The 18,954-nt window shown below is 38.0% G+C and overlaps 1 protein-coding gene across 1 annotated transcript; it reads right to left on the bottom strand.

Annotated features, from left to right (window-relative positions):
* Positions 1–16,621: 16,621 nt before the first annotated feature.
* On the bottom strand, positions 16,622–18,424 carry LOC114903521 (protein FAM71A-like). The gene is given in 3 exon segments (XM_029236382.1): positions 16,622–17,067; positions 17,070–17,348; positions 17,380–18,424. Coding segments are annotated over 3 exon segments (1,770 nt in total).
* Between the last annotated feature and the right edge of the window lie 530 nt (positions 18,425–18,954).

The raw sequence follows: 18,954 nt of genomic DNA, 5'->3' as shown, positions 1-18,954 counted from the left end.
TTTTTTAAAAAACATTAAAAAGTGAAACTATTTTTTTAGATGTCTCTACAGAAGTACATAAGTTAAAAAGCTTAAAACTGATTTTTAAGGGAAAATGACATGGCATAATTGAGAAGGGAAAAAAGCTATTTAATTTTTTCTGTAATATTTTTACTTTATTTGAAGCAAAAACACAAATACTAATATTTATTAATTTTTGGAGAAAGTCTACGCATGTTTCTTTTGTTATTATCTGAATATTTCAGTATTTTTATACAATTCAAAATAAAAATATAATATTTCACTCCTCAAAAAATTAATGTCTATGCATATGTTGAGAAAATTCTCATTTATCTCAAACACCAACCCCTTCTGTTTGTATGACAGGTGTTAAGTCAGGTGATTTCCCAAAGGCCACATAAGGAGTAAAAGATAGATCCAGATACAGATAATAAATCTGAACCCTTGCTCCTGTTCTAATACTTCTTTTATTAAATCAGGCTGAAATACGTGATATGTATTTTACATTGTCTGTGTATATTTTTCTTATCATCTTCACTGGAAGCCTGGCCAAAACAGAGTGGAAAACTCTATCATAATAAACAGTGTTTGGAGAAGGAAAAAGCAGGTTGGTGTCAGTGATATAAAATAGACAAAAGAGTAAATGTAAAAATTCTTCAGATATTTTGTATCAGTTTTTCTATCAAAAAGAATGATGGTCAACCTGGAAAGGTAGACAAACACTGCTGAGAAAAAAACTGAAGCTGAAGCTTGATGATGACATGCTAAGGTACCTCCTACTTATTATAAATTAGCTCAAACATCTTATGTGGGGGTGTTAAGAGTATCTGTTTAACTGAGGTCATGGAACTGATCTTAGTGATGTTAATGATATATATGTATATAGATATAGATATAATTATATATAAAATGTTATATAAGTACGTACGTATACAGTTGAGCTTTGAACAGCACAGGTCCACTTACACGAAGATTTTTTTCAGTAAGTTTGTACTACGGTACTACACAATCTGCGGTTGGTTGAAATCACAGATTCAGAGCCATGGATAAGGAGGGCTGACTGTAAAGTTATACGCAGATTTTCGACTGTGCAGAGGGTCAGCACCACTAACACCAGCTTTGATGTGCAGTCAGCACTACTAACACCAGCTTTGATCGAGGGTCAACTGTACACATATAAACACACACACACATACATGATATGTATATGAATAGAGAGAGAGAGCATGAGATTGGAGAGGAATAAAATGACAGCCAATATTAATTGATATTTTCCATATATTTTTTCATTTAATCCTCTCAATAGAGGAAGAAAACTAGCACGAAATGGCTTAAATCATTCAAATTCACATAACGCTTATTATGTGAATGGGATTCACATAATAGAGATTCAAGCCCAGGCTACTTGGCCTCAGAGCCCTAGTTCTCCAGCAACCTCTCTTCCTATTTTCAAAAGGTCTATTTTGAAAAGTATTTAGATCAGTGATTTTCACACTGATTCCTGGCAAATGCTGAGTATTCCAAGCTTCTACCTTAGGAACTAGAAAAAGACAAACGCTTATATTCAAAGCAATCAGAAAAAAGCAGATCATAAAGATAAAAGTAGAATGTAATGAAATTTAAAAAAGAAAAATAATAGAGATCAGTTAGACAAAAAGCCAGTTATTTGAAAAGATCAATAAAATTTACGAAACTCTAGTAAGACTGATGAAATTTTTTAAAAAATTAAAAAGGGAAGACAAAATTACCAACACCAGGAATGAAAAATAAAGCCTCACTTCAGACCCCATACACATTAAAAGGATAGTAAGAGAATATTAACAACTCTTTTCTGTAACTTGAAAATTTTGATAAAATGGACCAATTTTAGGAAAGATGCAAACTACCTAGCCTCACTCAAGAAAGAATACACAACCTAAATGGTACCATTTTGTTAAAGAAATTGAATTTGTAGTGAAAAATTTATTTTAAAAAATCTTTCTAAAACTGGAGGGATTTAGTCGTGAACCTTACCAAACATTTAAGGAAAAATAATACCAATTCTACACAATACCTTTCAGAAAATTAAAGAGAATAAAACACTCTACCCACAAATTTTATAAGGCCAACACTATTATAATACCAAAACTAGACCAAGATATTATAAGAAAACTACAGATCAAGATCCCTCATGAATACGGATATAAAAATCCTCACAAAATATTTTAGCAAATCAATTCCAAAAGACAATATAAAAAGAATAACACATTATAACAAAAGGGGGTTTAATCCCAAGAATACAAGGCCAGTTCAGGATTCAAGAATTGATCAATAAAATTAATATTAACACCATATTTTAAAAAATCATACAATCAATTCAATGGACGTGGAAAAGCACTTGACAAAAATTCAGTATCTATTCATGAAAATAAAGCCACACATCAGGAATAGAAGGAAACTTCCTTAACTTATTAAAGGACATATACAAACATATTAAACACATCATATTTAATGGTGAAAGACTGAATGCTCTCACGCAAGATTGCAAACAAGAAAATATAATACTGGAAGTCTTAGTGAGTTAAGATTAAAGGGATACAGATTGAAAAGAAAGAAATAATAATGTCTCTCTTCACAAATGTGGTTACCTCCATATAAAATCCCAGAGGATCTTTAAAAAGATTCTAGAACCAATAAGTGAATTTTTAAAAGTCTCAAGATAAAAGGTTACTATACATACAATCCATTGTATTTCCATATACTAGAAATAAGTAATAGTTACTTGAAAAACAAAAACTACCATTTTCAATAGAACCAAAAAAATGAAATAGTTATATATTTAACGAAAACACATGTAGGTTTCTGTTTGCTTACAATTATGTATTTACTGAAATAAATCAAAGACCAAAATAAATCAAAAGCTATACTGTATTCATAGATTGGAAGACTCAATATTGTCAAGAACTCAATTCTCTGCAAGTTAAACTAGAAATTAAATGTAATATCAATCAAAATGCCAATGGGAGTTTTTCTTTTAAATGTATATCAACAAGCTGATTCTAAAATTTACATGGAAAGACTAACAAATTAGAATAACCAAAATAACTTTTAAAAAGAATTAAAAAGTTAGATGACTCACACTACCAGATGTCAAGCCTTACTATAAAGCTGCATTAGTTAAAGACAGCATGCTATTCCCTAAAGGATAGACATATAGATCAATGGAACAGAATAGAAAACCTAGAAATTGACTCACCAAATATAATCAACTGATTTTTTAACCACTACATAATTGACACCAACAGATTTTTTGAGAAAGACATTTCAATAAAGATAGTCTTTTCAACAACTGAAACTTGAAAAATTGGATGTCCATACGCAGAAAAATAAATTTCAACCCGTGCCTCGAATCTTACAAAGTTAACTCAGAATGAATCACAGACTAATGTAAAAAATAAAACTAAAAAACGGATCGATGAAAATCCAGCGAAAATCTCTGTAAGCTTCGTTTAGGTCAAGAATATTTAGATACAACAACAAAAGCATGATCCATAATAACTGGACTCTATAAAAATTAAAATATTTTAATCTACTAAAGAAAATGTTATAATAATGAAAAGACACAGACTGAAAGAAACAATAACAATCCTACTCTAACAAAGAGAAATGAAACTTATGTCCACACAAAACCTGCATACAAATGTTTCTAACAGCTTTATCCATAATTGCCGAAAACTGGTTAACAACAAGGACGTCCTTCCCATGTGAATGGATAAACAACCTATGTGAGATATTGCTCACAACTTAATACTAATCAGAAAACAAAAAAGGAATGAACTATTGATTCACACAACACGAATGAATCTTAAACACACTTTGCTAAGTGAAAGAAGCCAGATCCAAAAACCTGTATCAGGGTTCCCCAATTTGTGCACTACTGACTTGTTAGGCTAGGTAATTGTTTGTGCACTGTAGAATATTTAGCAGCATCCCTGACTTTCATGCACTAGAGGCCAGTAACATCCCCTCCACTACAGTCAACAAAAACATCTCCAGACGTTGCTAAATATTCTTTGGAAACAAAATTTTATCTCATTGAGAACCACTGGTTGACATATTGTATGTTTCTATTTATATGACATTCCTGGAAAAAGCAAAACTATAAAGACAAAACAGGTCAGAACTTGCCAGAGACTGGGGAAAAACAAAGTGGTTAACTACAAGGGAATTTGCAGGGAGAATTCAATGGGGCTGTTCTGTGCCAAGGCTATGTTGGTGGATATATTACTCCATGCATTTTTCAAGCTGTACACCACAAAGAATGAATTTTACTGTTTGTAAATTTAAAATAAATTTAAAAAAGGATGTGAGATGAACACAAAGTCAAATACAGCAATATAGGAACCTAAATGTATTACAAATAAGTAACGTGACCACGATGTAGAGAATGGAAAAGAAAAAAACTGACTTTAGTTAACTTTGGAAAACAGTATTTTGACTGGGTATTATAAGGCTAAAGACAAAAAGAACAGTAGACAAATAACGTACTACAGTTAGTAAATCTGTTTCTCAAATGCATATGGGTTAGGAGATCTGAAGTTAATTTATGTATATAATAGGGCTGAAAAAATAAGTTAATTGCAGATAATGAGGGACAGCTTTCTCAGTGTCAAAGAAAGACAACTGCAAATACTGAAAGGGAAAGGCTAGAATAAGACCTATGGGGTTGAACTATAAGTAGAAATATGATGAACTTATGGTTTTTAATATATTATATACAAATATTTAGATACAGAGAGAAATCCAAATATGTTTTTATGTATGTGTGCTTAATCTAAGCTTAGTCTGTGAGAGGTCCTGGAATCAATGACACCCTAGCATCAAAGAGCACACCAAGCATTCAGACCTTAGTGTTTAAACATTAGATCTTTCCAATAAAAACAACTTGAGATTCCTGGAGAAGTATTTGATTCCAGGTCTAGGGAAGGAAAAATACAAAATTAGTGGAGCATCTTATGGTTTCAAAAGTAAGAAAATGCTCATAAAAAGATGCGAACACAGAAGACTATGTGGAAGAGCTCCAATAACCAACCTGGATAAATCTTAGCAAAAAGATAAATAATGATAGTATTATATTATAACCCATAGAATAATGTAGATATTCATGCAGCCAACTAATGTAAGTGAATAATTAGATAAATATATAAAAGTGAGAGAAGAGATAGCTCTTCCTTATAAAATAAATCTAATTAATAAATGTATAAAAACTGAAGAAAACTTTTAAAATTTCCACTGGGACTCCACAACAATAATTACTGATGGCGAGATTACATGCTAAAATTATTATGCAAACTTTTGACTAGAAGTTAAGATCTAGGATATTTGTATAGTGTCAAAATATCTTCCCCCAGGTACTTAATCAATACAGAATGTAGAAACAGTAATTCTAGAGCATATAAACCTGTCATATACTACATCAAACAAATGATCAAAGTTAATATCACCAGTTATGACATCTAACATTTTGTGCCCACTGATATGATATACAGAGAAGAACACACCTCTTCTGTGATATTCTTACCAAAAATATTTATATAACCTCAATCTAATCATGTGAAAACATCAGGCAAAATAAGCCTAAAAAGGGACACCTCCTCCAGAGAAACAATGAAATGGTGGAGAGTAGTAATGACTTAGTGTGTTATTTTTATTTGTACCCAGAAAACTGAAACCATGGACAACTAGCTTGATGACCCTGTGCATTTGAATGGATCACTAAGCTGAGCTGGTCAGCCCTCCACTCAGCAGGGGATGAAGATAAGCTCTCTTCTCCACTCTCCCTTTATAATAAAATGGGAAAAAATACATAAAAAATTATTTTTTCAGGTGTACATCTGTGCTTTTCTTTCTCCACATCCTTTTTAAAATTATCCTACTTCTGGGACTTCCCTGGTGGTGCAGTGGTTAAGAATCTGCCTGCCAACACCAGGGACATGGGTTCCAGCCCTGGTCTGGGAAGATTCCACATGCCACAGAGCAACTAAGCCCGTGCACCACAACTACTGAGCCTGTGTTCTAGAGCCCACGAGACAAAACTACTGAGCCACAACTACTGAAGTCCGCATGCCTAGGGCCCATGCTCCGCAACTAGAAAAGCCCGCGCACCGCAACGAAGAGTAGCTCCTGCTTGCCGCAATTAGAGAAAGCCCACGTGCAGCAACAAAGACCCAACACAGCCAAATAAATAAATAAATTTATTTTAAAAAAATTATCCTACTTCTTTTTTATCCAAGATTCCTCAGGCTCATTAAAAAGACAGAACAAAAACTGTGGGACTACTACTGATTCTCTGAAACCTTTAAATGTCTTAGCGGCAGACAGAGAAGTCACTAATCATTAGAGAAAAACTCATTTCTTTTTGTACTAACTTCAGAAGGTGAACTGAAAGTTACCTTCAACTGAACATTCACTTTCAACATCAAGGCCCAGTGAAAGACTTTGAAAATGGATTTGGAAATATTTAATTAGAGCTAAGTTCTTTCAAGGACTTTAGATCCTTCTGGTAAAGATCTAATAAAATAGTGTTAGACAGAAGTGTTTGGATATTTTAAGCTCAACAAATAGCCTGTTCAATTATTAAGCCTTTCTCAGTCCCTTAAACTATAATCAATAATCCCTCATCCCCGGGTTCATCTCAACTCCAGAATTTATATATCATTTATTGTATTATACCTTGACCCCACACTTTACTTAGTATATAAGCCTGATCTAAGGTCAGTGAAGTCTTATCTGCCTAAACCATCACAGTGCTTTGACTAATGCCTTGTATATATTGGAGGACAGATAAAGGTCTACTGAATACAATAAATTGTCAGTAGTTTTATTACCCTTTCTAGCAAGATAACTGCTATCTCTATCTCTATACCCATAATTTTACCTATATCTAGTATCTACCTATCTATCTAGATATAAATACAGAGATGTAGATATATAAATGGGTATAGACACAAATCTGCATCTGAATTACTTCTTAGCATTTAACTACTGTGTCTCTAAGGATACACAATCTCTATATATGTTATTAAAAGTTTTAGTGGTTCTGCTACAATCACAGGTTATAATTCAGATTTAGAGAGGAGTGCAACAGTGTTACACCAAATGTTTACACAAAGCCATTGTTTTAGGAGAACTTTTAAATAAAAGGTCAGAGGAAATTCGTATACTTAATCATTCACAAATTAATGAATTGGTTCTTTTGGCAAATCAAAGAATGAAATATTTAGTAGAATGTGAACCCTGGAGGGAAAGAATTTCTGTTTTGTTCTGGTGTGTTCTTAGAGGCTGGAAGAGTGTGTGGAACATAATGAGGTCTCAATAAATACTTCTGAAGTGAAGGAATGTATGAACTCTAAGAAACATATAAATCAGAAAACAATTTTCAGCAAACCTTCTTTATTCTCTAATCAGAAGTAATAATTGTATATTGCCTGCATGGATTCTTAGCCATAAAGTTTTTTTCTTGGATGTTTCTACAACATCCAGAAGATGTTCAATTTGACCCTACCTCAATCTCAGTAAGGGAAGACAAAAGATGCTCATCTACAGACAGAATCTGATCACTGATTTTCCACTTAGAGACGAAAAGCTTCCTTTTTACAGACAAAATGATTGACAGTGATGACATCCAATTATAACTTTTTTTCTCATTTGGGGGTACTAGGAGGTTTTCTCTCCTCTCAGCTAGCATGTCCTGATTTTTTATGATAAATATAAAGGAGTATTCTTTATAAAACTAAAGACTGTCCTTCCTATTTGTTCATTTTTTGCATCCATTCTCAAGAGATAATAGATATTGTCCTGTACATACTAGTTTGGATTTCTATAAGTTCACAGATGAAGGAAACGTCACTTGCCAAATGGCCAAAAACCGCACTAGTCCTGCTCAAAAGGTCCTGGCCAAGAACCACTGCAATTCATATCATCTTTCTTTGCCTGTGTCAAAATATCAGGAACATTAATCAGCGTAGACATGCCAAATGCAACGAAACACTTTTTAAATGCTACCACTTAGAAATCATTTTATATGAAGCACACAAGAGTGTAAAAAGGAACGCCCAGTTGTTCACTCAGTAGACCTAATATCCAGCCACAGCTTTGTCAATTAATTCCTGGATGATGCTTTTTGAAGAAACAACAAAGGTGGCAATTATAGCATGAAAAATAAAAAGGAAATAACTAAGAAAAAGCACACATCCATTAACTGCTAAGATCAAAGTGATCTTTCATATAACTCATAAACAGCTTAAATATTAGTAGTTACGATGACTTTCAAGTTTACTTTTGAGTAAGGGTTCACCATAGTATTAATCAGAGACCTTATAAATTGGGTTTGGGAGTGAAATCTGCTAGCATGGCATTATAACACAGATATTTACACCCGGATTTACACACTAGAATTTATCGTACTTCATTGTCACTATGTGTAATTTATAACACCATTCTTATTGAAAAACAAATGAGATGAGGGTAGAATCTATAGCACAGATTGACAATTTTATCATACTTTGACACATCATTCCTAAAATGTGCTAAGTCTCTTGAGTGAAGATATTTATCTAAATAAATTAATCTAATACTATACAAATTGATCATTTAGCTTAGGGATGATTAACTTCCTTGAAAGTGTGAGCAGAATGATTGTGATTTTCTATAATATTTTTTTATCATGAAATTGTCCTGATATTTTATTTTATATTGGCAACAATCTATCACCACCACCATGTCTTCCAATCTGCTGGATTTATAGTCTTAAATCTACAATTCTTGAAGAATTATAAAATCAACTTTTTAGTCTTAGCTAAATTAGGAGAGAAAAATCCTTCATTTTCTAAACGTCAAGATGTTCTTTATAAAGAAGAGTTTATATCAATTCCACAGCATTACATATAGATACACATAGTTATCATCCTTTTTAGAAGTGTACTTTCTTTAGTGCACAAGTTTGCGTTAGGGTTGTACTGAGTTCATTTTTTTTTCTATGGGATAAAAGGTGCTTTAATGAAATCAATCTTTGGAGATGTAAATTTACTTTTACTGGGAAGGTATCTATACTTTATCCCAATTGCTAAACAGTATTTTCTTTGCATGCTGTCTCACATATAAAATTTTAATAAATTACTGCTTTTGTAAAAGTGCAGTGTTTTCAATCTTGTGATAAACACAGAATTAAGATTTAGTTAGAACAGTGTGGATAAATAGGATAAAAGGAGGAAGAAGCGGAAGAGGCATCAATAGAGCTGGAATTATCGGGTTGGCCAAAAAGTTAGTTCCATAACATCTTACAGAAAAACCCAAATGAACTTTTTGGCCAGCCCACTATTTATTATTCTGAGGAAATGATAACAGATCTCATCCCCATCATGGAGTTATCCAAATTCTGTCTAACAAATATAGCTGCATAATACACATAAACCAACTGAGAGTGCATTTTGCCTTTGAGGAAGAACAGAAATTCAGGAATCATGGTGGTGTCAGGAATAAGGGATAAAGCATGGCTGGTCTAGGGGGTCAAACTTAGATGTAGAGCCACCAGGCATGGTATCTCAGGATGTTGTACAAATCAGGAAGTCATGGCCTAGGGAAAAAGCCAACAAGAGATAGGGACAATTCTGTAGTTTAAAAAGTTATTACTTCTCAAACCCCAACCTTAATCTTGTCCTGGGATTAGGACTTTAGTATTAATTCTAAACCCAGCTGGTCGGAGACTGTGAGATTGCTAATATAGGTATGGTGTGTGTTGATCAGAATTGGTTCAGTGGTTGGATACGACTGAGTCTAAAGCCAAGGATAGCAGGTGATGGCTATGGAAAGGCAGCAAAGATTGACACTGGTCCAGAATAAATATTAAAGGCAAATTATATGTTGGATGATGGTTTACAGATCTTTTGAGAAGATATATTCCAGTCTAAGTACAGAAGAACAGACTGATTCTATACATTTTGCCCCAAATTATATGGATAATAAAAATAATAGTTCCCTTTTTTGGGTAAACCATATGTGCAGTTACAGATGCTGAGTTATTAGTATAAGTTATCCCATTAAATCCCCAAACAATGATACAAAAATTACATACAGTTGTTATCCTATTTTAATAATGTAGAATCTGAGACTTAGAGAAATTAAGTGGGGCCAGGGTTTAAATTATGGCCTGTGAAGTAGTTACTTATTGCTCCATAATTAATTATCCCAAAATTCAGTAGCTGAAAAAAAATTATCTTACATTTTCAGTAGGTTAGGTAGTGGCTTAGCTGGGTGTTTCTGATTAGAGTCCTTTAAGAGCCTACAGTAAAGGTGTCAGCTGGGACTGCAGTTTTCCCAGGGCTTGACTAGAGAAGGATCTCTTAAACGCTCACACATGTGGCTACTGACAGGTCTCAGAAGATCTCCTTCCAAGTTCACACACATGAAACTCTCCCTAGAGCTGCCTCAAAAACTGGCAAGGTCTTTCAGGCTCGGCAAGCCAAGAGAGAGTGAGAGAAAGCACCAAGACAGAAGCCAAACTCTTTTTTATAACCTAATCTTGGAAGCAACATCCCATCACTTCTTCCATATTCTATTGTTTAGAAGCAAGTCCAGTGCACACTCAATGAGAGGGGATTTCACAAAAGCCTGAATACTAGGAGGTAAGGACTCTTGGGGGCCATTTTACAGGATGCCCACCATAATATGTATTCCTCTGAAGCTATATTGTCAACAAAAACACTCTATCACCTTTCTCTTAATTTTTAAACTCTAACCTCTCCTGCTTGGATTTTTCTAACTACACAGTCATAGATCTATAATATCACAAGCCAAACAGAATAGCTATTTCTTCATTTTTTGCTTAGTTGATAACTGTCCTTTAGAAAAGATGAACAACTCTGCAAAACGTAGCATGTTCAATCTTCCTGAAGCATATATTTTTCATTGTGTAGCAGGTTCCTGCTATTAAGGTAAGAAATAAAATGAAACTGAGCTTTCAACCTTGCCTGTGAGGCAAGCTTTTTTCCGCTGATATTCTCTTTGTGAAATGTAGATGCAAGAGTAAAATCAATGCTTCTTCTATAACAAAACCTGAATGAATGCATGGTGCCTACATTTAGAAACCCCAATGCATACATTTTTAATCTTTATTTTATTAAATATAATAAATTCAAACTTAGGAAGCTAAGCAACAATGTTGTTTTATTTCTATCTGATACAGTTGCATTTTGTGAGCAATTAGTTTTTCACGTATTCTGATTTATTAATGTAAAACTAATTTATTTCCTACATAGTACAGAAAGGAAAGAAAAATAAATTCTACAAAGGTCGTAAAATTTTAATAATTTCTTTTTCAAAATAGTAAAGAAAACTTAATTTCATAAATATTTAAATCCTACTTTCCTTTAAAAAAGTATTGGCTCTACACAATGATATTCAAACAGGCTGCTCTATCTCAATTCTCATTTGGTTTATCAAGGATTTAGGTTTTCTTCAAAGAAATAGTTTCATTTAATCATTTCTTTGCCTTGAAAGAGTACTCCTACTAGCATTATATAATGCAAAAATAAAATGTGAATCAATTTTAGCAATAATCTAGAAAAGTGTAATAAGCTTACAGGACTCATTTTATGAAAGTGTGTCAGAACTGATTCCATTTTTCAGTTACATTTTATTTTTATTAAAAATATATAAACATGCTTTTAAAAGGCAAACAGCACTACAAAGTTTATAACAAAATGTAGCTATTTCCTATTCCTCTCTTCCTGACCCATAAATCTTATTCTCCAACAGCATCCCCTAATACACCTTTAGCTGTTTCCTCAGGCATTTAACATTCCTATATGGTATTCCTTCAGTTTTCAATTTTAGGCAGTTATTTTGTTTTAAATGGAAGACGAGAATTTACCTCTCTTACAAATAACTCACACACAACAGACACACAAGCATACAGACTCCCATACATAGTCCCTATAGCTTCCTAATGTAGTGACATCATAATATTAACTAAATCAATGTGCAGTGCTTACATGGATTCTGATGAGGTTAATACTGCTCACAGTGAGACTAAGTGGTATACTACTGATCTCAGGTGGCCTCGGCCTGCAGTGGCTTGAAGCAGGGTTTTGGTTCCCGGTCAGAGATTGAGGTCGTGTCGCGGAAGTGAGACACCGAATCTGAGACACTAGACCAGGGGTCAGTGACAAGGCCCTGGCCCTTCGGCTTTGCAGAAAAGAATTCCCACAAAGACGGAAGGTAGTGAAATAAGTGCTTATTAGGAGGAAAAGAGTACAGTACATATGGAGAGACACACAGGCGGACTCAGAGAGAGTCGCACACTCGTAGTAGTTTAAATCATTTATATGGGGCATTTCTTCCAGGCTTCCTTTAGCCAATCATTTTGTTTTGCCTGGTTCTAAGCCCATTATTTGGTTTATCTCAGGATCCTCCCATGTGTGCGTGCGCATCTCTTAGCCAAGATGGAGTCTAGCAAAGAGGTCTATGGTTAGTTGACATCTCTTACTATGGGGTGGCGCCCCCTCCCTTTTTGACCTCCAAGGAGCTTTGTAGTCGGGAAGGTCTCCTTGACTTCGAGAATGAGAAATACGTGGTCTTTTATCTTCTATCTGGGAAGGGCCCAGCCTCCTCTCTCAATTGTCCTGCTATTCTCATCTTGGAGTATCAGTCCACTGGGAACGAATCTCTAACTGCTTACCCTGGGGGTGCCCATCTACCTCCCACCTCACTACGACTGCAACTCTTTTACAACTTCTTGTTTCTCCTGAAGATAATAATTGCTTTAATACTTTTCATTTCCTGTCCCATAAATTCAAATGCATTTACAAATTGCTGCTAGCCTGTTTTGAGCTACATAAATGTGTATTATACACATACATTGACATACACAGGATGACATGTAGTGTTTTTGTCACTTGAGACTTACTTCCTCAGGTTCCACTCAGAGATTGTTTCACTCAGGGGCAGTTTTCATCGGGAACTGCCAAAATTTGTCAGGACAAGATGCTAAGTTATAAATCATACAACTTTACACTCAAATATACTATGTTTGTGACACTGCATATACAAGTATACGCCCTTAACACACAGGAATTCAGATAAATTGTATTTTTGTACAATTTTCATCAAAAAAATTGTGGTGCATTTATAATCACGAATTCTATATTATCCAGTACTTTCCCGACTGAAGAGAATGTCCATTTTTTTCTGGGCTTTGATGAGAACTGAATGCTCTGCTTACAGTTTGCATGCATGATGGTTGGTAGATTTTTCTGCCTCTGTAAATTTCACATCCTCCATCTCCTTCCCTACCTAGATCTTTCTGGTGTCAGCTGCAAAAGGACACATTCTTATTGTGATAAATCTCTGGCTCTGAACTTTGATGCCACTAAGGCAGTTAGCATAATGGTAAGAGGAGATTACTAGAAGCTATTCTTACACTTCCAACTGGCAAAACTTTAATTATACATGGAAATGACATAAGCCTCATAAATATATCTTACTAAACACAATATAATGTCTCCAACACAGCTTCTTCTTAGCTGGATCCCAAAAATGCCTAGCACACCTATACAAGGAAATGTGACTGTCTTAACCAATAGTGGTTATCTTTCTTTAAAATTTTTTCAAAATCATTTGATTATGTCACCACATTGTTAGGGCCCTTTCCATTCATTGAAAGGGGGAACTGTGCAAGTGAGGGATTCTAAAATTGAAGATTCATTAACTTTAGAGTAAATCCACCAATCCCCCACCCCCTGCCATTTTTATTAAGCATATGCAGCAGTGGCTTCCTGAGAAGGGGATAGGGAAAGTTAACACTTGAGTCCTTGCATGTCTAAAGACGTCTTTAGCCCACCTTTACATTTAATTATTAGTTGGTTATGAATAGAATTCTAGGTTGAAAATCATTTTCCTAAAGAACTTTGAGGGTATACTAAGAAGTCCAATGTCATTCTAAATCCAGTTCCCTCTATGTGATCTGTTTTATATATATTTTCTTTTGGATGATTTTAGGACTTGTTATAGGTTAAATTGTGTCCTCTTAAAAATCATATGTGAAGTCCTTTTCCCCACTACCTCAGAATATGACCTTATTTGGAAGTAGTGTCATTATAGATACAATTACTTAAGATGAAGTCAATAGGGTTGGTTCTAATCCATTCTGATTGATGTTCTTATAAAAAGGGAAAATTTGGACAAAGAGTAAACACACATGGGGGAAGACAACAGGAAGAGACACAGAAATAATACGGTCATCTACAAGCCAAGGAGAAAGGCCTGGAATAGGCCCTTCCTGCATAGCCCTCGAAAGAAACAAGCTCTGCCAGCACCTTGATCTTGTGCTTCTAGCTTCCCAAACTGTGAGACGACAATTTTTTTTTTAAGTCACTCAGTTTGGGGTACTTTCTTACAGAAGCCCTGGAAAACAAATACAGGACCTTCTCTTTATTTTCAGTGTTCTAAAATTAGATCATGATATGCTTTTAATTTTTTTTGTTCTGACTTCTCTTTTAATATGGAAACACAGGCCCTTCATTTTGGGGATTTTTTAAAATGTCTTTAATAAGCTGCTACCTTCAGTTTTCTGTTTTTTCTGAAATTTATGTTCACATCTGAACTGAAATTCTTAGTTTAGTCCTTTAACTTTCTCATTTCAAATGTTTTTATCATTGTCTTTTTTTCACCACTTACTGAGTGATTTCCTCAATTTTGTGTTCTAGCCCTTCTTTGAATATATTTCTACTGTATTAGTTTTAATATCCAAGAAGTCTTGTTTCCTGAGTGTTCCTTCTTTCATATTATTCTGGGTTTGTTGTTGTCTGTATCTTCTTTTTCTTAATTTTTTTTCATTCAGAAGATTGGAGGTTTGCATTGGGATCAGTTTGGCAGATCTAATTGGTCTTGGCTTTTTCACTCACACACACACTCTTGCTCATTTAATAGATGGGTTAAGAGCAGTTATCTTTTCATTGTTCCCTGTCTCAGGGGAAATCATTCACTCTTTCACCATAAAGTATGTTGTTAGCTGTAGTTTTATTTCAGAATTGCCCTCTGTCAAGTTTAAGAAGTTCACTTCTATTCTTAGTTTTCTGGGCATTTTTATCGTGAAGGATTATTGATGTTTATTCAAATGCTTTTTCTGCATCTATTGAGCTGATTACTTGATTTTTTTTTTTTTTTGCGGTACGCGGGCCTCTCACTGTTGTGGCCTCTCCGGTTGCGGAGCACAGGCTCCGGACGCGCAGGCTCAGCGGCCACGGCTCACGGGCCCAACTGCTCCGCGGCATGTGGGATCTTCCTGGACCTGGCCACGAACCTGCGTCCCCTGCATCGGCTGGCGGACTCTCAACTACTGTGCCACCAGGGAAGCCCAATTATATATTTTTCAGTATATTTTTATCATGAAAAAGGAAGAAAAGTCACTATATCCCACCTGAATGGCTAAATGGAAAGAGCTAAACAGTATCAAATGTTGGCAAGGATGTGGAACAACCAGGACTTTAATACGTTCCTGGTGGGAATTATTATTTCCACAGTCATTTTGGAAGGAAAATAGCTTGGCAGTATAATCAGAAGCTGAACATATCATATATTCAATTCCACTCCTATGTATATGCCGAACAGAAGTTTACGTATATTTTTACCAACAGATCTGTATATAAATGTTCATAATAGCACTATTTTTAATAGCCCAAAACTGATAACTTAAATCAATAACAAAATAAGTTGTAGTATCATCACACAATGGAATACTGTATAGCAGTGAAAATAAATGGACGATCGCCAGGGAAGTCATGCACAAACCTCATAAATATAATGTTAAGGGAAAGAAACCAGAGTCAAAGAGTACATACTATGTGATTCCAGTATGTAAAGTTGAAAAAGCAAACAACATTCATCTATTGTGTTGGAAGCTAGGGTAGTGGTTACCCTTGAGTGACTGCAAGGGGGCACTTCCAGAGTTGCAGTGATGTTCTGATTCTTCGCCAGGTGCTAGTTTCGTGGGGTTGCTTATCTTGTGAAATGTCATCGAGTGGTATGCTTACGATGGCACACTAGCTAATACTTGCTGTTCTGATTGCGAGCTAATACCTGGGCAGGGAACGGCTAAGTCTAGATGAGAGTGCCTGCGGTTCTGATTGCTAGCTAATACTTCTGTCCACTGAATAGCCCGAGGGGACATGAGTCCTGTACTTGCTTTGTTTACAGACCTTCAGGGGGAATAAGCGTTTATAAAAAGAATAGGGGGATAGTGAAGGAGAGCTTCCCAGACCATAGTCTGACTTTGAGCCATGGCCCTGGGGGGCAAAGCCAGAAAGGAGTGGAGGCCAGATGCAGCACTGCTGTTGGCGCTGAGCATGTGTATGAGGTGGGGCTGCCCTTGACTGGACACTGGGTCTCAGACTGTGGCACAGCTGACATCACAGAATCCACTGTGAGGCTATGGCTGGGCTTCAGGACCTAGAAATTCAGACAAAACACTGCATGCATTCTCAGATTGTTTGTTTTTTTATTTAAATTGCATTAAGGAAGCTGAAATGGGCTCTCCAGGGGTATTTCCCTGAGCCCTGGTCCCCTTTGCAGCTCCCAGCTCTAGGTCCTATTGATGGGCTTCAGCGGTCACTGGCTCCATGGTGTCAGATGTCACACCTCCAGTGATCTCCAGCCCCTGGCCACTCTCTGCTGTCTCTACGATGGCCTCCATTCGGGTCCCTTCCACTGGCTTCGCCAGGATGCTCACATATTTATCGCGTGAGGAGGCCACTGTCTTTGTAGTAAGACTGGCTCTGACGTTCCTGAAGAAAGAGCTGATCCTGCTGAGTCTCTCGGTGGTGGGACCTGAACTCGCTGTAGATAAGCTCCTGCCTGATTTGTGTGAGGTCCTGGACTCGTTGGTGATGGGAGCACGGCTGATGCCTTTGTGAGCAGTGCCCTGCTCGTTGCCCCCCGGGCTGCCGTGGCCTTTGTCCTTTTGGTCATCTCTAGTGGCTCTGCGGCCGCCTGAACACGGGCCAGCTGCTTTCTGGATAGTCTTGTTCCCCGCTGCCTGTGGTGGCTTTCCACTGAACTGCAGAGCGAGGGGCTCATAAGAGCTCTGTCCTCTCCCCAGTGCTCCCTTCTCTCCCTTCTTCCCTTGCGGGCCTGGGACACCCTCTGTGAGCTGCCATCCTGTTCACTCACTTTGCCTTCCTGTGGCAAGGTTGAGATGAGGGTCCCCTCGTCCTCCTCATCGGCTCTTCCTTCAGCAGTCTTGCTGGTAGGTTCTGCTCCGACCACAGTCATGCCGGCCTCTGGGGAGAGACGGGTGGACGTGCTGGAAGCATACCCTGAATAGTTCGCGGCACCTGCCAAGCATACCCTGAATTGTTCGCAGCACCGTTTTCCTGCTCCTCAGGGATGTTCTGGCAGTGCCCCCAGTGGCTATGTGGGTTTTCCTTCCTCCTGGACCGTTGCTGGCTGTGGCTGCTGTGGCCGTGCTCTGCTCTTCAGGGGCAGGAGACTTGATCACTGCCACGCTCAAAGCACCTGCTGCGGTGCCTCCTGCCACCCCTGCTGTCTCCACCTTTGTCGTTGCCCGCGATGCTGACGCTTTGTCAAGCACTGTAGATTTTGCTTTTGCAGTGGCCACATCAGGCATGGTATCGGACTTGTGGGAGTCCAGTTGGATCCCCTCACCACCAGCAAAAGCTGCAGATGTGGCCCCGGCCAGCTCAGAGCACGTGTGGAGGCTGCAGATGCTCACCTGGTCCTGATCCCACATTACTTGGAAATCCTCCACTGCCGGGCTCCTGCCGTCCTCCTCCTCCTCGAACACAGGCAGGCAGATCATGTCCCAGGCTGGAACGGCATAGGTGCGGCTGTGACTCTCCACTGGTGGTCGCAGGAGGTAAATCAGCTCTTCCCAAGAGGTGAAGAGGTCTTCCTGCGTGTCCGGAGGGGCACATAGCTGCAGGTACCAGGAGCGGCCAGTGGCAAACTTCACGCGCAGCTGTTGTTTCTCACGATTGTGAGTGGAGATGCTCACAAACGTCAAGGGAAGGAGCCTGGTGAGCTCTAAGGTCTTTGCAGCCTCGTGGCTCTTGCCCTTGGCGGCCTGGCTGTGCTCAGCGTGCTCTTCCCAGCCGGTGGCCCATCGGGCCAGCAGCATGGTGTCTGGGAGTGGGAAGACGGGGCTGCTGGATGTGATGCCCACGGTCACCATGCAGACACAGTTGTGCACGTCAATCAGGTCTCCCCTCTTCGTGATCTGGATAAAGTCGCTCTCGAATATCGGTGCGTCCTTGAAAATGTCATATTCGCCCTTGCGCAGTTGCTGCTGAAGCTTCCCCGTGGTGGTGTTGAACAGGCCCAACCCGGTGCTGCTCTGGGCCGTGTGATACGGGAGCAGAGAGTCCCCACTCATGGCTGTGTTTGATCACGACAGGCAGTGTGGTTAAGATGGGCCCCTGGCTCTTCCCTCCCTCGGCCTCACTGGCAGAAGAGCGAGCTGCAGTGCTCATACGTCACACACAGGCGGCCCTACGGCAGGTCTTCCAAGTCCACCCCACAGGCGCCCACCTTTGCCTCAGGGTCTCCCAGAGGCAGGGGTGTGGGTAGGGGCACAGATGATCACAGCGGGGATGCTGTAGGGCACCTGGACCCCAGGCTGAATCTCTTCAAGTTGTAGAGAGGTATGGTAGGCTCCCCCTCTGCCTCACCTCACTTCTGCTTCTGGGTTTTTATCTCCCCAAGAGGCTGTGGTGAACTTCAGTCCTAGTGAGAAAAGTAACCACTTTCTCAGCCTAAGCCCCTGGCACAGCCTATTTATCCTCTGGTGCCCTTTGTGACCTATCACTGTCGCATAGCCCTTTCCTCATTGTGACCTATCACTGTCGCATAGCCCTTTCCTCATTGTGACCTATCACTGTCACATAGCCCTTTCCTCATTGTGAC

Source organism: Monodon monoceros, unplaced genomic scaffold (assembly GCF_005190385.1).
Source record: "Monodon monoceros isolate NGI ecotype Baffin Bay Population unplaced genomic scaffold, NGI_Narwhal_1 Super_Scaffold_21, whole genome shotgun sequence".
Classification (NCBI taxonomy): Eukaryota; Metazoa; Chordata; class Mammalia; order Artiodactyla; family Monodontidae; genus Monodon; species Monodon monoceros.
This window is presented reverse-complemented; position numbering and strand designations above follow the sequence as displayed.